General features: G+C 41.7%; 1 protein-coding gene across 1 annotated transcript in view; it reads left to right on the forward strand.

Moving 5' to 3' along the window:
• Positions 1-27,306, forward strand: part of ERGIC1 (endoplasmic reticulum-golgi intermediate compartment (ERGIC) 1) — a 70,623-nt gene that overhangs the window by 12,443 nt on the left and 30,874 nt on the right. Inside the window, exon 2 of the mRNA XM_009882093.1 lies at positions 22,037-22,098. Within this exon, the coding sequence (XP_009880395.1) occupies positions 22,037-22,098 (62 nt within the window). The remainder of the gene's footprint in view (positions 1-22,036; positions 22,099-27,306) is intronic.

The raw sequence follows: 27,306 nt of genomic DNA on the forward strand, positions 1-27,306 counted from the left end.
TAGGAAACCACCTCGGCACCGCCGCCTTTGGTTTTGGCAGTTTGAGCAGGTGCCGGTTGTGGGATTTGGCCTTGCTGCGGGGCGCCTGCGCTCAGTTTCAGGTACCAAAGCAGAAGCGAAAAAGACCCCTCTGACTCAAATGGAGCTGAAATAGTACCTGGGGATCCGTTTTCTTTTTGAGCCATTCCTGAACCAGTGATTTGTAACTTTCCAAATTCATAGATGCCATGGGGAAGGTGCGTGGATGAGTTTTCTCATGTAGCTTTTACTTGAACGTTAATGTTACAATAAAAAATATATACGTTTTTGGGAATTAAGAGATACAGTTGTTGGTTGATGCTTCTCGTGTAAGGGCCATCATGAACCATACATTTGCACCCCTTTGAGATAACAGGGGAAATGGTGATACTGCAATTTTTTAGTTCTTGCAAACAAAAGTTGTGTTACTGTACTTTTGCTGTAATTCTTAATCGGGCCTCTCATTTATACAGGCTGACAGGTTCTTGTATGTGATCCATGGGGCACTATTGAACATGGAGGCAGTTGCTTCTGAATGAAAACTTGCTGAAGCTGGAAACAGCATCTGCTGGATCATGTGGGATCCGGGTCCCAGAGTCCTGTTTCTGCTTTTGTGTAAAATTTGGTAGAAAAAAATCTTCTCAGCCTTGGAGCCGTTCTACCAGCTGCAAATCCCATTGCCATCTATTTTCAGACTCGTACAATGCATGAACAATAAGGGATCCTGGGTTGTGGCTGTCGCTTTGTAGTAGTAGATAAAGAAAATGTTATTTCAGATGTCTTTGAAAATGTAATTTTTGTTGGGTCTCAGAATGTGCATGGGGAAACACTGGCTCACGAAGAGTAATCATCTTAAGAGACAGCACTGGTGCTTCACTTTGGAATGGAACAAACACATAAGTAAAGGCTGAGTTGCAGAGTTTGTGTTAATGAGTTACAAAAACATAGAGGCATCAGTTCAGATCTGCATTTTAAAGATTCACAATTGCAAATAACTTCTTTGTCATTCAGATTGGAGGATTAGAAATAGACACTTCAAAGCACCTTCTCAAATAATGTAAGCTTACTGAAGTACAGCTTGTCTGCAAAGATGAATTTTTAAAAGACTGCCCTTGATAACAAGAACTTTGTATTTAAAGGTACAGAGAAACTATTGCCACATGCAACAAACCACTTTCCTCTTTTAGAAGCATGAACAGAGTTCAGGACCAAAATTTTTGAAAAGGTTAGAGACTATCTTTTAGCTGTTGTGGTTTTTGTTCATTGTGCAGTCAGTGGAACAAAATCTGCTGAGGTTGGAAAATTTTACTGTCGTAGGTGAAGTATGATGCATACATTTAAAAAAGTACAGTTACTTCCTGACAACTATAGAACATACCGTGCAATACTCTTAGAGAAATAAGGTTACCACCTGTAGTAAGTTTCTGAATGAAGACATGATGTTTTTCATCATGAAAAATCCAAGGTTTTTCTTTCAGAGATTTCAATTGGATGTTCTCTTTGGCAGGTACAGTTTGGCACCCTGTCTTTAGCACCCACTTTAAAGTGGGTGTTATGCCTATGTATGATTAGAGGGTTGGATTGTTAAGAAGCTTTTAAAATTGCCCCTACCTATCTTCTAGAGTACAAAATTCAGACATACCAAGTGGAAAGGCATTGTGTTCTTCTGATTTCACACGGGTCTGTTGCTAATGCACCTGAAAAAAAATCACTGTCCTTAACTGCTCTGCTAGGACACTTGGGAAGGCAAATTCTTTTTTTGTTGTATCCTCCCCTCACTTAGAGTTTTTATTTTTGATATTTTAGAGTGGCAGGACATTGACAGCTAACATCAGTTGTAGAGACTAGGTAGAAGTTTGGGACTTGAGCTCTCATTTCCACACAAAACAGCACTGGGAGGTATAGATTGCCAGTCTCATCTGGAGAAGATAGAGACATAAATGACAAGTACTTTAAACAGACCATGACCAGAAAAGTCCCTATTCTTCACCGACTAAAAGTCAAAGAAAGCATTTCTGTCTATGTGACTAAATCTCTTTCCTATCTTCTAGACTTATGGGTTCGTATTTGGCCAGACTGAAGAACCTAAAGTTTTTTGTGTTTCTTGGAAGTTGCCTCTATGGGTCTGAGACATATCGGTTGGTATCAGATATGGAAGTAGCTTGTTTTGTTACTTGTACTGTTTTGTACTGTACTTGTTTTTCTGTAGGACTTTTGTTTTCTTGGCTTATCGATGGTTCCCTTTGCGAATATAAAATGCATTTAAATTTATAAATAAAATAATATTTTCACAGTAAAGTAATTTCAAGTGAATAATAATTATTCTGTCCGAAGTATCTTTAGGGTTTTAGTAATACTTAGTACTTACCTAATGCTTTTCATTTTTCAAAGCATTTCATTCGCACTAATCTGTACAGTCCTGCTGTGATGCTGGTAAGGAACCAAGTTTTCAGCTTCCAGATTGGAGCCTTCAGTACAGGTCTGTTTAATGCATGTCACAAGACACTAGCCCTCCTACAGAACTACTAAATCAGTTTGTATTTCCGGGAGGCCTGGTTCTTTCTTATTTTTTAAAACCTATTTGGCTGCAAGAGAGAAACAGATTTTTCCTTGTTGCCTCTCCCCCTGGTTTGTTAGAACTTGTGTCAGCAAAGCAGCTTCATACCTATTTGATTGGGGATTTTGAGTTATATCGCTGGAGCTGAAAGGGTATTTCTCCCTTGAGCCTTTAACACCCAGTGTCACCTGCGTACTTGCAGCATCTGTGGATGGTTAAAATCATAATTAGATTAAACTGTAAGCCTGGGTCATCTTGAATGGTGATTGTGGGCCAGAAGGTTTCTCACATGTTGTGCGATCCGGTTAGCAGGAAGGCTTAGCTTCAGCAGCAAACGTCAGTTCTGGACTTAAGATTGCTCTGCTGTTGAGAATTAGAGGAGTAAAAATGAAGTAGCTCCTGTGCACTGGATGTGGACATGGTAGAGAGAAATGTTGCTGCAAGTTCTTTTGAATTTGTTGGCTTTTCTTGGCATCTGCCTATTTGCATGAAGACTTACTGATGGCTTTGTAGCAGATACTGAAACTTCTGAACTATTTTGGTAGCTTTAACTGATTAGACTGAGAAAAACTCAAATAGACTCTTCTGAAATCAAGTTTTTGTTCTAATTGTGGGGAATTCTCAGTTGTGCCTTGGCTACTTTTTTGGGGCACAGAGTGGGAAATATCTGTGAATTCTTATTTTTTATATTTAACTGAGAAAGTCAGAATTTATTTCCCACAATTAATCATCATGATGTTTTCATTAGGGGTTTTTTTTTTTCATTTGGTTGGTTTTGGGGTTGTGTTTTTTTTTTTTTATAGCTTGATAACCTGAATGAAGTAACAGTATGTTATACCCGGATTTTGGAGGTCATGGGAAAGGAGCCAAGCTTAGAAGGGATTTAGATTTAAATGCTGCTTTAGAGTGGAAGTTCTTTCCGGCAAAGACTCTTACTCCATCTGCACAGTACAATGGACCCCCACAGTCAGCTGTTCTTTGGCACATCTCTGATAAACGATGCTTCTTATGTGGTATTCTGATTCAGATATAAACAACATTTTTGTTGTTTTGGGACACAGGCAGGTCTTTGCTTCAGTTCCCGTATGTCTTCTTTAAATCAAATTGTCCAGTCTTAATCAAAGCTGACACACTTTATTGCTTTTAGGAGAGGCAGTATGTTTGGTTTTACTTTAGACCTAAGAGTTGTGATGGCTAATAGGCAAACTGATGCTCAAGACATCTGACGTGACACTGTTGCAAAACCAGTGATACAGACTGCTTCAGCAACATCAGGGAGGTCTGTTTGTCCGCCTTCGATTTCCAACCAGATTACTGAGGGCAAACCGGGAGATTGTAGGTGATTTGGAGTCTAAGGAGAAAAGTCTTTTCCTCATTAAGCAACCACTTGGACAACAATTTCTAATTCACTTGTGAGTCCAAGGAAAATAGCTTTATTTTAGTCTTCAGGCTTAAGAAAAGAAGGAACAAAGCTGTCTTTCGTAATCCAGCATTTTTCTTCCGACAGGTTTGTGAGGGTCACGACTTAAAATCTCTCTGTAACCTTTCAAATCTCACTTAAACTTGTATGGGATTTGTTTGGCCTGTGTTTGAATATTTGCCAATTGTTAAGCAGAAATGGTGACTACATGGTGTTTGGGCACTGCCTAATAAATATCAAATGTTAGTGGAAATGTACATACTTGCTCAGGAGTTTTAAGTTGGAGTCTCAACCAGCTCTGTGTTCCTCATCAGATTGTGGTGCTCTGTACGCCATGCACCTGCTTGCTCTCGCCCGGCACGTTGTTTAACTAACTGCATTAACACACACTAGTTCATTTGGCAAAATTACTCGCTGAACTTACTTTAACAAATGAGCTCACGGTGCCTCGCCTGTAGAAGGTACATGGTGGTGATAGCAGCAGGTAGGTGTGTTCTTGGCTGAAAGAGTGCGGGGAGGACAAGAGAGAAGAATGAACAGTTAATGCCGGCTGGTATGGCTTCTGATGAGACGAGTTGTGCCTACTGGTTTGTGTGTAGCAGTGGCATATCAGAAAGGTTTGCGTGTGCCCCGACCTAAGCTGTGCACGGTCACGCTCACCGCCACGGCCATAGACATTGCCACCTGTACAATGATTTCGTTGAAAATCTTAAATCCTGTATGTGATTGAGCTGGTAGCCATCGCATCCCAAATTAATGTCTCCATTTATAACTAGCGTCTGTAACATTGTTCTGTGTTGATTAGTTAGTTGCCTCTCTACACTTTGCAGGGTCCTGCACTTTTTCTCTCTATTGAAACAATCGCTGACCGCTTCAGAGCGCCTGGTAACTCTGCCAGCGTATTTTCATCTTGAACTGCAGCCACGTCTGGCAAGCATGTTCCACTTCGCATTGTGCAATGTCGCTGGTAAACAAGCCTTCCAAGTGGTATTGCTGCCACCTTACGTAATTACCAAAGTTGATTTTGGTGCCAGGCAGTACCATGACTAACTTTGTTTCAACAATAGCCCTTTGAGGGCACCTGAGAAATTATTCTGCAGTCACAGCAGTCAGATGGACAAGCAGAGTTGTACAGATAGAGTCTATTGATGTTTCTGCCACAAATAACTGATTATACATAGCGTGCATGTGTGTATCTGTTTCTTCCAAAGTCTCCCCTAATGCGTTATTTATCTTAAAATATGGTTGGAGTAGAAGACTTTTCCTGAGTAAGTACAGAAGTATTAAGGTCTGACTTTGTAGGAAAGTTTTGTATTCTTCCTTCTGAACTTTAACTGTCCTCCTTTGTTCACTCGTTGATGACACAGATGCTTTCTTCATGCCATCATAGTTCATTGCTGTGAAAATGACTGATTCACACTGTAAACAGAGTTGAAGCAATACCACCAGCGTGGAGTGAGAAGCTGTGGAAGTTGTTGAGCTTGTATTTTGAAGTGTGCATGTGTATTTTTTAGGCATGTAATTCAGATGGTGGAGGTGGTGAGAAGAGAATAGTCTTGCAATGAAAGAAGAAATAGTGGAATCATCTGGGGGTTTTGGTCTTCTGTCCAAGCACAAGCCCTGAAGTGTTGTTTACGTATTCCTGTACTGAGCCAGCTGCCCTCAAAATGGAAAAGTTGTTCTGCCAAAAAATTATTAACCATGATTTTGCCACAATCTACAAAATCTTTCTTATACTGAAACGTTGGAGTATTTTAGTAGTGATCATGGGAGACACACACATGCAGATAGGGACTGTAATTACATAGGCGGACAGTACAATTGGCTGCATTTGAATTATGTGTGTTTGGATGTTTGCTTTTTTGGGTGGTTGGTTTTTAAGGATGTTTCCAAATGAGATGTAATCCAGAAATGTAATGCCAGAAAGATTGGCATGTAATAGAAGAGCCTTCAAAATGCCTTCAAAATACTATGTTAATATGGATGGGTATGTATTACTGCTAACAGGATTTCAGGCAGTCATGGCGGTTTAGTATTTATTTCACAGTCATATCCTAGCAAATCACTTGCCTCCCTAATTGCTATCCGATTTTGTAGACCACTGTGTGCTGTGAATAAAACAAGGTTGGAGAGCCCGCTAAAACACCAGTACAACCGGTAATGTAAATACGATTTTGTGTGTTCTGATAAAGGTGAAGTCTCAGAGCCTCACTGGGAGTCTACCTCACTCTAAATCAAATGGGACCATACTGAACTGAAATCTGAATCTGGCTGCTGCGTTATAACAAGTTATATCTGGACTAACAAACACTGGTAAATCTGGTCCCCAATTATAAGTTGCAGTTCTATCTTGGGTCTGTATCGGTCATGTTTTTGTAGTGGGATAGCATCGATACAGATGTTTCCTGGAAACTGAGTCAAAACCAGGAACTTCACTTGGAAGCCAAATGATACATTTGAGTTGTATTTGCTTGTATGTTATGCAGTTAAATGCAAATAAAAAATAGGAGCACATACAGAAATTCTCCTCTTCTCAGATTGGAATACAAATAGGAGAACCTGAGCTGGTCACTGCAAGTTTATTTATATTATTAGGTTAGATACTGAAAAAGTACAATATATTTGAATCCTTGCTGGATGCTCTGGGAAAGGGTATGGGTTTTGCCCCTAAATCTTGTGTATTAAGAATGACTTTTGTCCAACAGAAATTGCTTTGGAGGAGAAGGAAGAGTTTGTGTTGCGTGTGCATACAGCAGTGAACGCCATTGTCTGCTCTCTCAAATCAGGGTTCTGCTATTCTTAACTCTTTTCAGCTTCAGGCAAGTAGCAATCCCTTTCTGAGCCTCAGTTACTGAATTTGTTCAAGGGAACGTTACTTTGTTTGCTCACTTCGCAGAGCAGTGGTTGAACAGTTTTTCCTCAGAGTGGTTTTCTTGGCCTGGTGCAGCATGAGATGGTGAGTCTAGCAGATGTCCAGGAGTTTCCCTTACTGATACCAAGAAATCTCTCTGTCGTGCAGTAGGGTATGGATTGCCTGTGTGCTTTTGATGGAAGCTTTGTGAAGATGGAGTTATTTTCTTCACCCTTTTTTTTTTTCTCTAGTTGTTACATTTGTTCATGAGGGGTAATGGTTTTAAACTGAAAGAAGGTCGATTTAGATTAGATATTAGGAATAATTTCTGTAGGCCAAGGCTGGTGAGACACTGGCACAGGTTGCCCAGTAAAGCTGTGGCTGCCTCATCCCTGGAGGTGTCCAAGGCCAGGCTGGATGGGGCTTTGAGCAACCTGGGCTGGTGGAAGGTAGGGTTGGAACTAGATGATTTTAAGGTCCCTTCTAATCCAAACCATTCTGTGATTCATGCTACTTTGTACAAGTCTGATTTGTGTGCAGTCCTAGTGCAGCTGGGACTTAAATCTTTCAGAAAGCAGCTTCCACAAATAAAATTTACACGGTTCTGATGCTAAATCAATTTTACCGGATCTTGTTTCAAGGTGGTCAGCAGTACAAGGTGGCAACAGAGTCTCAATGTCTTGTGATTCCTAGAAGCTATGGGAAATACCATGGTACAACTCTTCGGGGTTTTTTTCCTTAGCTGTGTCCTGGTTATGCTTTGAGTTGTGTGTAGGTAACTTCTTGGAAATCACAGTCCAAGTTTGAATTTTGTTGTGTCTGCTAGAGATCAGGACTTTGTGTCTGTTGGGTACTGGCAATACTGGGAACCAGCAGTTGTGGTCAGTGTGATGGAGACAGGAGCAAGGCAGGAGGTAGAGGAACCCTGAGCTGGCAGGTCTCGAATTGGGAAAGGGAGAGATGTTCAGGACTTGGGGGCTCACAATGGAGGGAAGGGGTGAGGGATGGCGTTGGAGGAAATCTCTGGGGGGATGCAATGATGAATCCTGTTCCCTGTTCTCTCTGCCTCCGTTCTGTCTTTCTGATCTCCAGAATATGGTACTACCACTCAGAAGCACAGTTGCTCTTGCTTTCAGTCCAGCGAAGGGCTGGATCCCTTTAAATACCAGTCGTCTTACTTGAGCATTTTTTCTTCATGACACTTTTCTCCTGTTTTTATGAAGCAGAGTATAGTTTGCTCACTTTATTAAAAATACATTTCTCTTCCATCCTTCGTTTTGACACCTGCTTCACCACCTAAAAGGAAATAAAATGCTTGCTGGCAAGACTCCACCATTGAGTATTTGAGATTATAAATACTTTTCTCCTCCTAATTACCTTTGAAATGTGTTTGAACCTAACATTTTATTTTGAAAAAAATGTGTTGTACTGTTTCCTCTCTTCCATTCTTCAGTGCCACCTAAAATAGTTTGCGCTTTTGGTGTAGTTTAGCAATAGCAATTGCTGTGTATTCCTGGGCAATAGAGAACAAGCTTCTTTCGCACTGAAAGAATAAGAGCACAAAATTTAGAACATGGTTGACAAAAAGGTATTATGCAGGATAGCACAATGGAGTCGGGAAGGCTGGCAGAAGGGAGAAAACAGAACTAGCTCCTTGGAAAGAAATCAGTTTAAATGGGAGCAGAATGTATTCATTTTTTTGTGCCCTCTTTCTGCAAGTGTTGTGGGGATTCATAGTCTTTGTCCTAGAAATAAATGGGTTGGGGTGTTGGTTTTTTTTTCCTGTACAAATCCTGTACCTGCTAAGTAACTAGCAGCCCAGATGACATAATGCCGCAGAGGCTGATGCCACCGATGTTCTCTCAGCCCTTTTCCCTAAATGTCCAGTTACCCAAAGGCTGGATTATATAATGAATGACAGTCCTCCTGGCTAACCTTGTTTTCTTGTTCTCAGTACTCCTCCTTGTTTCAGAAGCTTCCTCTGTTAGTTTCATTATGTTCTTGGAACTAGAATTAAGAGGGAGGAGCTGGCTGGCAAGGAAGCCTATTCCTGCATTTCACTCCTGGGCTTAAAAGTGTGGAGAGTCAGCAGGTCAAAAAAAAAAATATTTGGAGGATCATGCTTTGAAAACTGGTGTGATGTTGTGAGTGAAAAGTCAGTCATGCAGAATTTGAAAATTCCCAACTTCTCCTGCTTTCAGTACAGATAAGCTAGTTTAAAACTACATTAGCCCCTCCACCTCCTTGTCTGGTCCTTCGCATATCAGAGCTTGCTCAGAGTAGTTCAGGATTAAACAGTTTCCAATGTAATTGTGAAGCCTTGAGAGTTTGTCCATTAAAGCTCAACTTCTGCAGTATGTGTGTTAATACCCTATTGTGTGTAAACGAGAACTAGCTGATTACTTAATGATGTTTGTATATTATCTGCTGTTACGCAGGTGTTAATCTTATAAAATGTGTTAATAGCTGCTTGGTATTTATGAGTATCTGTTTATTAGTCTTGATTTGAATCTGTATTTGCATCTTGAACTCACATTCAGGGCCAAGCTTTGATATTTGTATATTCAGTGTTTACTTTCCGTGTGAAAAGTAAAATAACAGGATCACTTATTTTACTTTCCCAATGCTTCAAAGTTTGTATCCCAATTTGCAAAGCCATTCCTGATCAAGATGGTTCGTAAACATGCACTCTAGGCACAACCCTGTTACTGAACCAAGGCTTAGCTCTTGCAGTGCACATCCAGTTTGTCTTCATCTTCCTGGAGCTTTCCCTGTGCAGACCTTCAAAGAAGTTGGAACTTTTATCAGTAAAACTACATATTTTTGCAGAATTTTTCATCTGTAGATTTCAACGTGCTTGATGAAAAGTGGGCAAATGTCACCAGGTGCCGCTCTGCAAAATGGAGAAGCTGAAGAAGAAAGATTTGATTGACTGGAACAGAAATTACGCAGTGAGTCAGTGCTGGGAGCGGAACAGAATTCAGGTCTGTTGGCTCCCACTGGTGCATCCCATCTGCAGGATCATAGTGTGGCTGTCCCAGAAGCTGTCCTGAGCTGCTCTCTGCACATTATGTTCTCATCCGCCGGCAGACAGGAAACATAGAAATTCATTTAAACAAAGAATTAACAATCACAAAATGCAGTGCTCAGAGTCGGTAGTTCCTATTTTCTTCTCCTGCTGCTGACTTCTTCCCATTGTTTTCCCACTCTAAAAGAGGGTGATAGATTTCACCTACTTTGTTGGAAGAAGAGTTATTACTTTTTATCTGTGCTGGATTGCGTAGGAGCTAAGTGTTCTTCCAGAGTAGTCAGAGCACACGCTTGCCTTTGGATGGGAAGAAAAGCAGCCATGATCTAAAGAAATGATTTCAGAATGAAATCTTAAACTAATATTTCTCCATGTATACAGGAAGGTGTTAGAATAAGACACTTCTACTTCTTTTGGACTGTCTTAAAGTGAATTTACTGGTTTGTAGGAATTCTTTCTTTGATAGATCTATGGAACAAAATTCTGGATTTTTGTCCAGAACAGGTACAGCAAGGAGCATAGGAAGTTGAAAATGCATAGGGAGTTGGAAGTCACTGCTTTTTTAGAGTAAAGTAAGAGAGGTACTTAAAAAGACATGCTGTTCTGGATGTGTCCCCAGTTAAAAACAAATCAAAATAACCCAAGAGAACTAGTTCTGACAGGATTTCTACTCTGGAAATCTTGTCATTTGATTTTAATGCTCTTTCCAGTGTCCCTGAGAGGAAGAGACCCCCCCTGTGTTCTGACGTTACTTTGGAGGGAACATGGGTCAGATGGCTTCCCTCTCTGGCTTTGAGAGGTTTCCAGCGCTCTTACTCAAGAGATTGCATCTTCTCTCAAGCCCATGCTTTCCTCGTTTAGGGACTTGCTCTAAACTGCTCATCAGATCAGGTCTGACTTTTTTTGCAGCAGCTTTCAAGTATCTGGGGTACATCATCCAGCCCGCAAAATTGCTGAGTAGTCTCCTGTGTCACCTGTCCATCCATCTGCTCTTTCCTCTGCTCTTTCCCTGGGGAGTCTGATGATGTCCAACCCCTCTCTGGCTCACTAGGCAGAGGGGAGTCTTGCCCCGCTTGTTCTTTTATCGTCGTTGTCCCAGATACTAACAGTTCTCCAGGGCTGCCATCTTTACTGTTTTGATTATTTCGAATATCCTGTCGTTGGGCACATGGAATGGGGTAACTGGTCTTTCAGGTCATCTCTGCATGTCCTAGGAGTCAGCCTGCTGTTACACCGTTGAATAAAATCAATTTAACAAGTAAAGAGGTTAATTGTTTTCTCTCTGGTCCTGGTCACAGTAGTTCTTGGTATAGTTTTAACAACTATGAACAATAAAAGTCCCCCCAACTTCAAACAGGTGCCCAGGTTTTATTTTTATTTTTGAAGTAAATGGTCTTTTGTTAATCAAAAGAGCACTGTGTGTGCAAACCTGGCTCAGCTATGCTGTTTGTTCTACCTTTACATTTCCCTCAGCTTGAACAGTCACATTGAAAACTAAATTGGTGGTGTTAGATTTATCCATTATACAAAAGTAACAGCTTTGCTTTTAAAGATCTTGCTGCGAGTGTCTGATGTGCTTCCTAGGAAGGAACAAAGCCAGAGAGGTACTCGCTCTGTTAGAGGTACCTGTCTGCATTTAGTGGAGTGAGGGCATATCTATAAGCTTGCTTGGTTTTATTTAGAGTTAAGTGGCCTGTGAAGAGGTTACAAGCTACTGCAGTGACTACCTACAGCTGAGTGCCTGGTGGCTTCTGCTGTTCAGGTGCTGTGGTTGGCCTGTTCCTACTGCCCAGCGTTCAAAGGCTGTTGAGGCAACTTTGGACAAAGCGGAGATGAATTGTCCCAAAGTCATTATTTGAGAGCAGTGACCCAAGAAAACAGAGGAACAGTTGCTGCCTATTAAACAACTTTTTGTTTTTAAGCTCTTAGCTAAGTGATTTAGGTTTTTTGTTCAAAATCTTTTGTTCTTCTAGTAGCATTGGAGTATTCTATATGCTTTCCTAGTTTCTCTGAATTTTTCTAGGACCTTGTAATATCTTTTTCTTTTTTTTTTTTTTTAATGTCTATCTCAGTTGAAGAAGCACTGAGAGGTAAAGTCCTGGGGCAGCAATTTTTTCCCTTCTTAGTCTAGTAGCTACAGCCTGAGAATCTGTTTTACTTCGTATTTGTGTTTTGGAGTGTGGGGAGGCAGATGGGGAGCGCCAGTAACTGGGTGTTTCAGCGGTGCTCTCTGTAAGCCAAATCCTTCACTGAGTTGCTTCATGAAACCTCTAAAACATGTTGTTGAACACAGACCCGCGGTACCCTGAGCTGGTGAGGAAGCAGGTTTTCTCTTATGTGCTTTGTACTTCTGATTCTTAAGCTTTGGTTGGATGATGGACTTCTCTTTGCCTGAGCAGTCAGCAGATTGCAAAGATGCAAATGCTCCTTGACACAAAACAGCATGCCTTTGGTGGGAAGGTTTCTCTAGAAATACCAGTGCGTACTGCTGGAAGGGTGTTTCCGTTCTGCAGTTAGTCTTCAGCCTGAATGATCTTGCTCTGACAAAAGCCTCTCTGTAGCTTCCTTTTGATTCCATGAATTCACATAGAAGATACCCAGTATGGCCTCTTTTTTTTTTTTTTTCCCCTCTTTTTTTTTTTGCCTTCTACCTCCAAGCTACACTGATTTTGGGGGGCAGAAGGAAGCTTCTGAGACAGACGCGGTGACTAAATTCTGGTCTCTCCTTTGTGACACCAACCTCTGCTAAAGTTTTCCTGGAGAGAGAAAATGGAGTCTATTTGTGCACAGTCGTCTTTGAATGTCAGATGGACTTAATCCAATTTGTATTTACCATGACTGAGTTTCTTCCTGCTTCCCATGTCCTCCTTAAAAAATGATAAAGCATTTTATGCAAAGTGATTTGCTGGATTCTCAGCTATAAGTGATATCTCCGCTAAGAGCCTTAATAGCAGCAGGTGTTGAATGATGCATAGTCCATAAACTCTTCTGTTGTCTCCAGGGATGCTCCTTCCAGAGGTGGTAGGAGCAGTAATACGAGGAAAGAAAGTTTTGTGGTAGCCCATACTGCGGACTGGTTGAAAACTCTTCAGGGCCATGGTTCCAGCTCATTTCATGTGCACTTAAACACGCTTCCTGAAGTGGGGCTGAGGTTGCTCATTCTCCTCTCCCCACTTCACACCCGCCTTGGTTTCCTGAACTGCTAATGCACCTCTTCTGTCGTGAAATGACAAACTTAAAAATAGATACAGCTATACAAATCTTGTGGGAAGAGCTGGTTGTCTGTCTCTGCTTCAGATCTATAGCTCCTGTGGGGAACCAAATAAAGGTGACTGAACCAACCATCTCAGATGTCTGAATCATATGTCTGTAATACAGCAATAAAACAGAAATGTTCAAGGAGGCAGATAGGAAAAGTAAAAGGAAGAACAAAAGTGTGTAGCGTGACAAATCCCAAGGTTATGTCCTTGTCTCCAGGGAAAATTAATCTTTCTCAAAGTTAAAGATGATTCGTCTCTTCAATGGCAGCTGAATAGAAATAGTTAGTTGGCTGGATTTGCTGATGTCTGCATGAAGTAATTAAAGAGTCTGGTGTAATTCAGAAGGATGTAGCCTAAAAATGAATTTATTTAGAATGTCTAAATGGTAGATGCTCTCAAAGAAGAGAAGACATGAGATGTTTTCTAACCTGTTATCAGACAGAGCTGCCTCAAGATGACTTGGGAAGATGAAATGGGTACCTGCCTAGGTTTGACTGTCCAAGGTTATGTTTGGCAGCTGCCTTGCTCTTTGTGTACTTTCCACAGTGTATGTAGTTTTCATCAAAAGCAGTCTGGGGTGGTTGTTCTGAATGAATATACATTCTTAAAAATGCACTGTCGGGCAGAGTTGTTTCTATCCATGTGAAAAAAAAAAAGGCAATTAACAAATAGAGTGCTTAATCTTTTTTTTGATGAAAAGCAGCTTTTTAAGAATGAGTTTCTTAAAAGTTAATGGGGCTAATCTGCATGGGATACCTCCGTGTTGTTGGATTTCTTGAATGTGGCAAGTACAGTGTGTAATGGTAGAAATTCTCTCTCCTGCTTTGTAACTCCATTTTCTGGTGAGTACGTAATGAATGGACTTTGTAAGGAACAGGCAAGCTCTTTGTTACATTAGTCAGAAATTGGCGTGTGTGGAGAAATACTGACATCAAGCCTTCTCGGATTCTTGATATTTGAAGCCTGCAGCCATACTCTGATTCACTTTTCTTTGGTTTGCAAGAAGGACTTGACAAATGGGAAAAAATAGCAGCAATATTGCACTTGAATGTATCTCCAGTTTGCCGGAGCAGTGCTACTTGCTTTTAAACTAGGTAAGGGCATTACCAGCACATGAGCCGAAGCAGAAGGGGAAACAAGTTTTGAAAACTGCTTTAACTGGCTTGTATTCCCCTGTGCAGTGGCAAGGAAACATTTCTTGCATGAAATAGTTCTTAAAAGGCCAGCCTAATCTTGTTTCACTTTGTAGACCAGAGAGCTTGGTCTACAAGTTCAGTGTTACCTGGCATGCCAGGTTTTAGAGCTTGCTTTCTTGGTATACGAAAGGGTCAGTGATTTTAGTGTGATACAGTCATGTTTTTGAAAAGGTTCTGAAAAGACGGACTTATTCCTGCTTTCTGACTTACACAGCTGTCTTGGGAGTGAATTAACCTGGACTGCAGATACAGAAATACCGTGTGAGAAGAGGGAATCTCAACAAATCTAGGTGATACAGCCTGTATCAATGCCCCACAGCCTCCTACTGAAGTGCTGACTGCCACTGAAGACGGGGTTTATTATTTCTTTGTTCCTTTGTGCTGTATTATTTAAACTTGAGATGATGTTTGACCAAGGGCTTTTGTTGATCTAGAAAGCCATCTCAGCTGGGGAAGGTGTATTATTCTTCATTTCTTCAGACAACCAACCTGTCCCTCTGTGTATGTGTCATAGATGCCTTTCCTTTCTCTTTTTCAACTTGCACCCCCTCTGTTTCCCAGAGCAGTTGTGTTTCTTGCCAAGAAGGAATCAGTCAGGGGTAGAGTTTTTACTGACCCTAAAAGCCCTTTGGGACAGTTCAGGCTGTGAGGCTTCACCAGTTGGCTTTTTCTTACCTGGGTTTTCCCCTGTATCTTGGAAACCCCAGCGACATCTCCCTCGCGTCCTTTTTCTTCTCTTTGAGAGATATTATGGTATCTGATAGATTGTGATGGAGATGTTGCTCCCTTCTCATGAACGAGCACTTGTCCAGCACTGGGTCTCCAACATGCAGCATGTTGGAATACAAACACTGGCTCTGCAGTTCTTCAAATTTCTTATTGCAACATAATCTTTATAGTATTCTCAAAGTTAGGTTTTTGTATCTGTACTCAATAATCTCCCTTTTGTCTAGTTTAGTCAAATCTGCTGTAAAATTTTCAGTTATTTGGTTTACTTAATAGTGAAGTTACATTTCTGCTGTTAATGTGGTGTTCTTGCAAGGCACTTCAAATAGACTTAATGAAGCAAAGTTCAGCAACACCAGACTGTCTTTTTTCCAAACAGATCTCAAAGCTACTGATGTGTAATAAAGTTAAGGTAGTTGTTCTCTGTGCACTGGACTCATTATTGAGAGTGAGTAATGTCACCAGGAATTAGTGACCTCAACTTCAAATGTGGTATCTGCTGAAAAAATAGATGCCACTTCTAAAAGCTGGTTAATACGGGAGGTGGAGAATCAAGCGTTGTTTCGACACCCACATTCTTCTGTGTGAATCACAGCCATGGACCCTTGCTGCTAAGACAAGATGACATGATGTATTTACGCCACCATTGACCTGCTAAAGGTGGAATGTCGGCTGTGATATTGATTTTTTTTATTTTTTTTAATCGTCTTTGACATCAGAAATGTAATTTGCTGTAATGAATTATTGTGGCCTCTAAACACCATCCCCTTTCAGTGCGTGCTGCAGAAGTACCTACAATAGAGCCAGTATGCTTCAGAAAGATGACTGATGTTTAAGTATTCGGTTCTTCTGGGGGAAAAAAATAATCTGCCTGAAGAACAGAAATGTTTTTCCCCAGTCTGTGAGCATTAAAGCTAAATTTCTGAATCATCTGAGGAGTGGAAAGGAATCAAAATTAATCTGTTTGCTATTGACTTACAGTGCGCGAATTCTGTTCTGTGCCCAAGTGCCACATGTGAATGTAGTTCACTTTTGCTTGGCTGCTAGATTAACTGGAATCCAAAATACAGTCCAAGAGCTGCAAACAATCATAGAATCTTTCCCTTGCCCCTTAGTTAAATCAGTAAAAACAGACCTTGCGGAAGGGTACATGAAAACATCCCACTGCTGCTCGCTCCAGAGTTGCGTTTCGGTGCTCCACAGACAGAGCTAAAGCATCTGCTGTCTGTTTGCAGTGACTCCACGCAGTCAGTCAGTAGTATAGCGAGATTTATAAGCTGTGCTCTGAATGTCTGCCCTAGGTGACATGGCCAGTGCATTGCTCCTTTGTTTTCTCCCTCTCCATGTTCCGGGGAAAGGTAGGCATGCTTGAGGGTTGCAACAAATGCTGTAAACTGCAGGAGGAGTTCAGTGTTCTTCCTTCTCTGATATGAACTTTGATATCTAAAGCTTCCCTTTGCTACAAGACATTCAAATTTAACCACCATCTAGTTAGTTCTTAAAAGTTTGGGTTTTTTTATTATTGCCTCTAGTTCTTTGCTTCTTGCTTATGAAAAAGTTAACAGCATCTTACAGAAATGTTACTGTAGTATTTTATTGAAGCTCTTTTCAGACTGAAGATGTCAGAGAGGAGTTTTCGGTTTAGGGAGGTGGTAATCTTCAGTAAAATAATGTATTTATTACTTCATTTCCTGAAATATTTCAGATCCAGACTTGAAACTGTTGAGGTGTATATAAAGCACGCCCTGGCTGGAAGCCCTGCCCGTAGCAGCTCCTGCTGATGAGTGAGCTCATCTCCAATCTCAGGTCAGGCATTTGAGGTATCTACTCTAGAGAAAAAAAAGGCAGTGTTTGGGTAGACATCTTCTGCCCTCCCTGTCACCCATCTTGTGCTGTCAATCAGGTAGATTTGAGAGGAAAGTCAGGAATCGCCACAGGGCTGATGATGTTAACTTACTTCGTTTTTGGGTTTGACCTACCATCACCGCTCTGTAGTCAGCCTTGGACATGGTTGTTTGTGGCTGTCCCACTCCAATGAACAGTACTGCATCCGCCTCTAACTCGTTAAATACTTGGATGCTTTTTGTGGCTCTAGGAGATCCTGAAAAGTGATTACGAAGAGCACATGCTTCTGTCTGAAGAACAAAAATGTTTGAATAGCAACAGCCCATATTAGTCTAGATACGGCTTTCGAAGTCCTTCTAATACTTACTGGCACTTGAAATCTGCCATCCTTTTGTTCGGCTCCACTGAGGTGCACCCATCTGCAATTTCACCTCGCTGTCCACTTGTGCAACTACAGTAAGATGAGACCAAACGTGATTTTTGTGTTTCTGAGAGGGCTGTTGCTCACCTCTCCGTCAGACAGCCGGAGCCCTGCCTCAGACCTGGCTTAATCACGCTAAGGTTTGTGAATTCTCTGTTTAGACCTATTTAGGAATGAACCTCATGCTGTTCTTCTTTACAATGCTGTTTTACCAGTTTGATGGCATTCCCATCAGGGAGGTGAGAAATTTTTTTTTTTTTTTATGTCCTTTCAGCATCGGATTGAGAAAAAAGTATTGTAGCATTCCCTCATGTTAGTTATGAATGTTAGTTCCTGCGAAACTCTGACATTGCCAAACAGCTCTTTTTCATTTCTTTGTTTGCAACCATGTTCTCCATCGAAAGAAAAGACAATAGATACACTAGATGTGTCAGGAAATTCCTTTGTTATACTGATGACAGCCTAGTTCTATCTTTAGCCTTGTATTCTGGTACTGCAAAAGGTCCAGCCCTCCCTTTATGAGCGTACGGATGACCTGGAGGATGTGCTTTCCCAGCATAAAGTTTGTTGTTTCCACTCTGCAGCTATGTCAGTTGATTAACTCAAAGATGTTACTTCGCCTTACAAGTCTGACCTTTCTGAGCGAAGGAACGAAGTTGCCAAAAGCTGTATATAAATAACGTGCCGGCTGTCCTGTGGAAACTGTACATGTGCGTGCTTTGTAAGTGTGAAGTAATGTATCCTTGCATGACAGCGGGGTAAACTGCTGCACAGTACTGCAGGTTAAGAGAGTTCACTTAGGAGTTACTGCGAGGCAGTGAACACGCGGTAAATCTACACCCTGGTTTCTCATGGTCATTTCGGATATGACTATAAGATTATCAAAGTGGATATTCACAGTGTAGTACGGTGTGCCTCTCTGTGTTATGACCTGGCTGGTATAACCTTTCTGAACATACAGTCTTCCTCCAGCGTTAGTAATATCTTCCACTGCTTTGAATGTGCCGGTATCAGAAATCTGTAAGGCAGCTTTTGCAATGTATAAAGCACGAGGTTTATCTCTGTTCCCAGGGTACAAATACTCTTCCAAGTGACCAATGCCTCAGGAACCTGGAGGCTTATTGGAATTTTTACTGCAGGTACTTGCAGGAACATCTGACCTGAGGGCAAGTAAAACCTGTTCCCGTTTACCATGCATACAGCTCCATGGCCTCCTCCCTCATTCATTACAAATCATCTGTGGTGTCTAATCCTCATTCTTTTCTCTTCCCAGGACAGTGTAAGTGATCCCCTGAAATTGCTTTGAGCTCTGTGACTAGGCAAGAAGCCATTGGCAAAAGGAGAGGGGCTTGTCTACTGGAGTCGGAAGTTGATCAGATTTTTAACCCTTCGATCTGATAGGAGCATTGGCTTTCACGAATCTCTGATTTCTTGGGTTACAGGGTGTCCTTTTACAATTACTCTTGTCAACTTCACGGATTTGTTTGAGAAGTTTGCTTGATTTACTTATTTATTAGAATTATTTGCAATTAGCAAGGCCTTCTTTGAGGTTCCATCCTGTACTTATTGCTGGGATCTCATATCTCTTGTGTCTCACAAACATACTTTTCAAGCTGTCATTGAATCCTCTGCAATTTTTATCTTCTTTTAACTCAGAGTTTAAATCAGAGTTAACAAGATAGTTCTGTTCCCTGGCCATGCCAGCATCTCCATCATTCTCTTCAAAGTTGGATGTCTTGCTATCCTTGTGGGCCCTTCTCTGAATGCATAAACCCAACTACTGTTTTCACCATCCTCGATCAGACTAAATAAATTGTACTTTCTCAAGCTGTGGCTAGTACCAGATGCTTTATGGGAAGATACCTGGTACCCTGAAGAGTATTTTTCCTTTACCAAAGTATAAACCCTTCTAATCCAGAACATGTGTTTTTCAAGAAGATGATGTTCTCCTGGGATACGTGCACATACCCAGTCCTTTTTCTTTTGGTTTGGTGGTCTCTTCGACTTGCTGGTAGCACGTGTCAGTGAGCAAAAGCTCAGCGGTGTTTGTCTCTTATTCCATCCCTGTCTCTTTCCATTCCCTGGCGGTTAATGTTAATTGTTTTGATCATTTTGGCTTTGCTCTGCAAGGTTAAATACACCTCCCCTGCTTGCCTTCCCTTCCGCTGCTTGAGTCAGGTTCTGGATGTCATCCTTCAAGTTTCTGCATTCATCCATGAGATCTAAACCGTGTTCCTCCTTCCTCCCTTCCATCTGCTCTCATTGCCTCTTTTGCATATGTTGTCCACTCTTGATGCGGTGTTATTCCTCAGTGTCTGTCCTTATCTAAAAATGTGTTAATTCTTCAAAACAAAGCCATTAAAGCTTTGTACAGTCCTCCTGGGTTGTTCTGTACTTTTATTGTATGTGCCTCTAGACTGCAAGTTCAAGGCTGGGACGCCGTTTCCCTGATGTTCTTTGCCTAGCAAGCTGTGTGTGCGCATGTGCTCATACATGAAGTGATCCTTGAAGTGCTTTAAGGGCCTCATGTGACAACTGTTGCGAATGTGCTGTACTGTGCTGGCAGAGAGGCTTGAGCCAGTAAGTATAGAGCCCAAAGTTCTCAAAACTCCAGGCAAATCAGATCCAGAGACTTGCCCTTTTTAGCTGTATGTCCTGGTAGTAGAAGAGAGAGGGAATGTAACATTGTGGTAGAAGAGATGGGAAGTAGAACAGGACAGAGAGAGGGGACTGCCTTTTACTCACTTAAAGCCAAGTGATAGTTGTGGCTGGGAGCCATTGATTGCTTTCTGTAGTGTCTTTGCCTAATCCTAGCTTACTTAATGCCATTTAAAACTTAATTTGTGGGGTTTGGGTGTGATTAAAATGGCAGACTGAGAGGAGCAAACCCTGCCATGACATCAACTTTCCACTGAGTTATTTACAAAGCTAGATTTATTTTTTTTTAATCCTGTGATGGCTCATCATTTTAAAACTAGTAAATATTTCTCATTGCAAGAACAAACTTCCTTTTATAGTATTCACACGCTGCTGTTTTTACTGAATCCAGCATAGAGCTATTTCCTATTTCTAATTGTTCACTCACACTCAGCAGCTCTTGCGTGTTCATGTGTGTGTGCTCTCTCTCTCTTTTTTTTTTTCTTTCTTTCTCAGCTTTTTCAGCCTTGTTGATCTATTATTGTGACTTTGGCGAGACGACGCCAGTTTTCAGCGTTTAATGGGCTGCGAGCAGGAATGATCAGCTACTTCCTCGGCTTGCGAGACCCTGATGTCATCAGCTGCTCTGAGTTGCTTTACCATCCGCTGCTGCTGTTGCTTTGGTGTGTGTGGAAAGAATGTAAACAGCACTTTCCAGATGTTCTCAGGGCAGCTGGAGAGCCATAAATGGACTGTTTGGTTCAGGAATATTACTAATCTGTTTAGGAGACGGCAGTGAATAGAGTCACAAAAACATACTGCTCCAATGCATATCCTGTGCGGCGTGCTCTGTCAAGTGTATCACAGTGAGTTGTTGGAATGGTTTAGTGATTACATAGCGTGTTCAGGAGTTGAGCTGGGTAGGAGAACTATCTTTATACCCACACTCCTTCCTTCTCTTACCCTTCCTTCCCCCAGCTTCAACTCCTGAATGAAGCACAGCAGCCGTGTCCTCCTAAGGAGGCAAATGCTGTTTTGTTCACCCAAAGTGCTTCCAAGTTGTAAGTTATCTCAACAGATGAAGAGTGAAGAAAGATGGTCTCGTTTTTCAACTCTCGGTATAATATTTAGTGTAGTAGTAACTACTGAGTAAAATGGGGTGTGTCATCTTGGTGCAGTATAGAATAAGAATTTGGAAGCCGGTGTCCCTCATGCCTCTGCAGGGCTGGAAAAAGCATCAAATCTCACCCACTTGTGGTATATCCAAAAAAAGGTCTATTTTGGGGGAGAGCCAGTCACTTCCTTCTTTAGGGTGTGTATGTGTTTTTAATGCATTAATTAATTTTTATTGAGTGGTGGAAAAACTGATGTCAGAGCTGCATTGCGGCTAGACGTGCAGGAACACAAGCTTGTAGGAAATAATACAGCTAACATCATAAGGGCAGTGAAAGTTTAACCATGGAGGGTTTAAAATAGCAAAGCTGAGCCATATGGATATTAAAAGATATGACAGAATCAAAACAACAGTCTAATATTAAACTAGATTTTGCTGGGGGAATAACAAACTTCTTGGGTTAATTTCTTTTGTGTATCCTGTGTCCAAGGGTAGGTTTCTTGTCTCAACACCTTGATTTCTGACTTCGGTATTGTCAGTTTCTGGTTTTTGCAGGATGCAAACTACAAGGGCTGATATAGGTTGTGTCCCTCTGTTTTTTTGCTAGGCCTCTTTATTCAGGAGTCTGTAGAGTATCCTTTTCCTTTTACGGTGGTCTATAAACTCGTCCAGCATGACTTCTTCCCTGGCACCTCTCACGGCTCAGATTGCACAGATCCATGACAGCAAGGCGGAGGGAGGTGGAGAGAAGTGCTTTGGAAATTGGAGCCAAGGAGTGCAGTTACATAATTGTACAAAAGAAAAAGGATTTTTTTGTTTTTCCTTCTCATATCCTTCTGCAAACTGAAAAAAATGTTGTTGGAAAGCTGGATGGAAAAACTTCAGCATCATTCATCCCTGTGGGGACATGAAATGTATTGGAATGTTCCACCTGTTTTATGGCTGTTGCTTTTCCTCTTTCAGGTTTGACATCTACAGGAAGGTGCCAAAAGACCTTACACAGCCAACCTACACAGGGGCTATTAGTAAGTAACACTTCTTTTTGATGTCCTTGCATACCCCTGGTCTAAAATTAAAGATCGTTTGGCCTCTCTGTCTCTGGAGAAATTTTTTAAAGGGATATTAAACACTGGAAATGGTATCCTTTGTTGCTGAGACAGCTCATTTTGCCCAATCTGTCGGGTTGTACTGAACAGGGGGTAGTTTCCATGGATGCAGAATCTCAACAATAAAGTTATAAAGATATATTGTCATGAAAGGGACCTCCTAAAAGCTAGCACTGAAATACCCACTCCTCTAGCTACTGAAGTAGCTACTCTCCACTGAAGTGGCTGGAGAGTTTTTTCGCTAGTGTCTTCTCATGAACAGAAGCTGTGAGTCTGCTCCAAACACTGGCGGGGGGGGGATGACTGCAGATTTTTACCTCTCTGTGATAGGCATCCCCTCCGTTGGTGTGAAAAACAGCTGGTCACAGTTGCGTTCACAGTTAGTGTGCCCGGGTGTTTGCTGAAGAGACTTGGGGAACGAAACTACTGCAAACAGGGAATCCGGGCTCTGGATCAGTAAGGAGCAGTGTGGGTGGCAGTATGCGGTGGCCAGCAGTGAATATGATTTGGGAAACACATATTTCTCTTGCAATGTATTCAGGGGATTCATCTGATGTTGTAGGTGGGACTAATGAGCAGAGATCTGATTTTGTTGTTATTTGGCATGCTTTTGAAGAAGAAAAATTGCTTGGTCAGAAACCACTGATAGCCATCCACTCTCACTCCCGTGTATCAATACATAGACTTCGACTGATATAAATCTCTTGCCTTGGGCCCCTTTTCCTTCCTTCCTCCTCCTGAGGGAGGCTGTAGGCTGAGTAATGCAATTTCACACAATTATGTGTAGTGAGCGCACTGTGCGGAGTCGTAAACATTGATCAGGTTGATCCTGCCAGGCCTGTAATTAGACGCCTAATGCAGCTTTCCTGTTCCATTGAACAGTGACTTCCTTTGATCATGTAGCTGTGCTCCATTCATCCATTCTTGTAGATGGGTCAGTAGCCTTGTATGTCATTGCTGACGTGAGTGATGTCATATCCCTTGGTGACAGCAGGCATCAAATAGAACTGAGTCAGTACCAGTGAATCAATGGACACAAAGGAAAGCCCTTTGTGAGCTAAAGAAACTTCTCACTCCCTACTCCTTACTGTGAGGATGGTCAAAGACTGGAACAGATTGCCCAGGGTGGTGTGGAGTCTCCGGCCTTGGAGATACTCAAAACAACTAGACTTGGCCCTGAGCAATCTGCTTTAGCTGACCCTGCTTTGAGCAGATGCGTTGGACGGGATGATCTCCAGAAAGATCCCCGCCAGCCTCAACTATGCTGTGCTTCCACGAAGATAGCACATTACTCTAAATATTTACTTTCAGAGAGTCCTTGTCCTCCGTATTCTCCTGACCACTGAATTACTTGTATGTTGACTCCCTTTTAGCTTTGCTGAAGCTGTGAACAAAGGGCTTGAATAAAACTGTTTGCTAATTTAGAGGCGTATGAGATTTAGTGTTTTGAAAGAACACTTTGAACTTGTTACTGATCCTGCCTTCTCTGCTGTTTTGGAAACTAAGAGTTCCCACACTATAACTGGGCTCCTCTTGAGAATTTGTCTTGTTATGAATCACCTGCAAAAGACTATGTTTTAGAAACAAAAAAACCATCAAAGGCCATCCAGTGTTAGGCTTTCTGATCTGCATTAAACAGCTCAAGTGATAAGTCTGTTGTGGGAAGGCTTGAAGGCTGTGACTCTTAAAATTATTAGCTGACTTATTTCCCTCTATTGTTATTTGCAGCTTCTCGGGCTTTGAGTTTCTTCTCTAACTGGTTCTCCTTCTTTTTGTCAGAGTGTTTTTAAAGAGGCTGATAGAAGCTTTTGAACCACACAGGCAGCCAACAAACCGTGTTGGCTTTGCATGTGAGGATCTTCTGTGCAGCTTTGCTAATGGGCTTTCTGTCTGACCAAGCTTGGGACTTGTAATTTGAAAGCCAGTAATCTTGCATGTTGGAGGAGGCCCTGGATGAGACCTGCCTGTTGCCACACCAGTTTGAAGCCTGGGAAGGTTGCGTGATTTTGTGATAAATGCTTTAGGGAAGTCACCTTGTAATAACATTGGGGGCTTAAGGGTGGGGGAAGTTTCTGCCTCTCAGAATCTTTTAGGGTCTAGTAAATATGTAAAACAACTATGGCTGCTAATGTATTTTGGCTTTCTTTAAGTCCTCCAAGTTTTACACAGCAGATAGAAAATAGCCCGTAGTAGCCAATTATTAATCTGGGCCCTTCCCACATGATTTCTGCTGAAACTTTAGTTCAGTATCACTTCTGGTGCTGAGAGCTTTCTGGAATAGGAATGGATTTACTGCAGGATACCTACAGTTATTTTTGGATTGTGAAAAGGTCTTTTTTTAAAAAAAAAAGTTTGATGTTTATTAGGGAAGAAGGTGTAGATCAGATTACAGAAGAAAAGAGATGGAACACAGCAGCTCTGCTTCTGACCACCAGGGCTAAAGTGGGCAACTCCTTTAGGAAAGAATCATCTCAAGGATAGTAAGTGTGAGGGTATTTTGGTGGAGAAGAGCAGGTGATCTCAAACGCAGGTAAGCTCAGAAACCAACTGGAGGGTTATTGAGGCTTTTTATTATGTATGGTTTTGTAATTTTAAAAGTTTCAGTGAATGTGGCATACAAAATATTTCAGATCTATGTAGCAACCCTTCCGGCTACTAAAAATTAGTAGGAATGAAGGAACCAAGAATCGTTCACTGCAGTTTACTGGAGTGAGGTTTGTCTAGAACAACATATCCACTGCTGTGGACTTCTCTGAAAAGCGTGCAGAAGTTCCTCATTCCTTTTTCTCAATAGAAATCTCTTCTTTCAGGCAACATTGCGATCCCTGTGCCACTCAGCCAGTCGTGCCATTGTTGTCCCCCTTCCACCAGTGCTTGTGCCAGTCTTTGCAGGCCTTCCCAGCCCTGTGTAGCATGTCTGTGATGCCAGCACACGGCCGTTCTAACAGACCTGACTAAGGTGGTGACAACTTGGCCATGTTTGGGTATGTAGGCAGCAGCAGCACATGCCCTGGCTGGCTGACAGTTGGCATCTGGCTGGACAGGAGCAGTCTGGCTTCTTCAGAGAGGGGCCTGCAACTCAGACAGCTGCTGTAGCAATCCTGCTATTTAACAGTCAGTGTGGATGCATAGTTTACATGCACATGTTGTATGCACACATGGTAATCTTATCCAGAAATACTCTATGCTGTTTGGAGGCTGGAGTTTTAAATACACATCAGGAAATATCAAAGTTATGATTCATATGGCATCTGTAACAAGACCCGTTCCTTACACTTCATAGCAGTTTGCTCCATTGAACGAAAAATTCTGTTAATTTTATGCCTTAATATAGACATGGATCCATGTTCTCAGCCTGTATGATGAGTTTCTTTCATTTCTCGTGGGGTGGGGAGGAAGAGTCAGAAATGCACACAGATGGGGTATGTATCAGAAGGGATGTGTACAAAAAGGTTAGGTTGTCAAAGCTAGTATAGGGAAGAAAAATCTTGCGAAAATTTCCCATCCTTTTGGGAGCAGTGATTATCCAACAGGAGCGCGTTTCAGTGTGTCTAACACCAGCAAACTTTGATGTATTGATTGTCTTATCGTGTTAGAGTTTTAAGAAACCTGTCTTAGATGGTCCTTCGAGCTCTGTGGGAATATCGCAGTGTTCTTGCAGTTAAACTAAGCTTTATGCATTAATTGTTTTATTCTGTCTGATCCTAGCCTTTAATCTACTTTTCCAGATATAATACAGTTGTCAAATGTGGGTGGCAGGAACTGCACATTTGCATGGAAGCAAGTAAAGGCCGTCACAATGAAATAAGTAGCTGTGTGCGTAAATTGTTACGCTGGGAACATTGTCTATTCTACACTAAGAAGAGGAGCTCACATTCTGTGTCTGAAAAAAACGTTGGCTCAAGAGACAGTTTAATGCATAAGATTTTCACATAAGTCTCATGCCAAAGACACCCCCCTGCCCTGAAAATGTGTGTGTACAAGAAGAGTTTAACACAGGAGCAGCCATGCTAGCTAAGTCAGTGCAAATGTCCAGGTAGCCTAGTATCCTCTTGCCAGGAGTGGTCAGCAGCACGTGCATGAGAAAGAGCATGAGGACAGGTTAAACACATCACCAGACTTCGGTCAGTTGGCAGTCCTGAACTTCTTGAGCTAGAGCTGGTTCCTTTGTGTTTAGTTGCCCTCAATGGATTTCTTCTTCAGGGCATGTCTGATTCACAGAAGGGTAGGGGTTGGAAGGGACCTTTGGAGATCATCTTGTCCAACCCCCATGCCAGAGCAGGTTCACCTAGAGCAGGTTGGACAGGAATGCATCCAGGCAGGTTTTCAATATCTCCAGAGAAGGAGACTCCAGAACCTCACTGGGCAGCCTGTTCCAGTGCTCTGTCGCCCTCAAAGTAAAGAGTTTTTTCTTTATGTTCAGATGAAATTTCCTGTGTTACAGTTTGTACCCATTGCCTCTTGTTCTGTCGCTGGGCACTGCTGAAAAGAGTGATTCCTTTTTAAAATCTTACAGACTTTTTTCTAGACATCCCCAATATCCATAGTCAAGAATTTTCAGAATTTAGTTAGGTGTTGTGTAAAGGAAAACCTCCTCTAGTTTTTAACCTCCCCTTTCCCTCCCATTTCCCTACTGGAAGAGACAGTGAGTGGTTGTTCCCCATTCATTTCCTTCAGGCCGCTCGTGATTTTATATACCCCTCCGTGTCTACTCTCAGTAATCTCTTTTACAGGTTGAAAACCTGTAGTTTGAAGACTGGCAAAAGCATTGAGAAGCTTTGAAAGTCAGTCCCTGCCAGGTGTTTCAGGGCGTTCTTACAGGGTTTTCTAGATATAGGTTAGGATTTTCTAGATATAGGACAGTGGAATTTTACTGTATTGTTTTTTGTAAGTATTGTCACAAGCTTTCACTGCAAGAGCTGGATTGAAAGATGGGCTGGAGGGAGCAAATACTTTGTATACTGGAAAAGTAGAAGATAATTTGATGATGGAATTAGTGGAGAAGAAAGTTAAAAAATTGAAAGAGAGAAAGCTCCAGGAGAGAATTTACAGAGTTAGTAGTACCAGGCTTCCATAGAAGTGCTGGAGAGCAGTGAGGTCTTGCTGATGCTGTGAAAAGCCTTTACA

Source organism: Charadrius vociferus, unplaced genomic scaffold (genome assembly GCF_000708025.1).
Source record: "Charadrius vociferus isolate BGI_N301 unplaced genomic scaffold, ASM70802v2 scaffold3, whole genome shotgun sequence".
Taxonomy (NCBI): Eukaryota; Metazoa; Chordata; class Aves; order Charadriiformes; family Charadriidae; genus Charadrius; species Charadrius vociferus.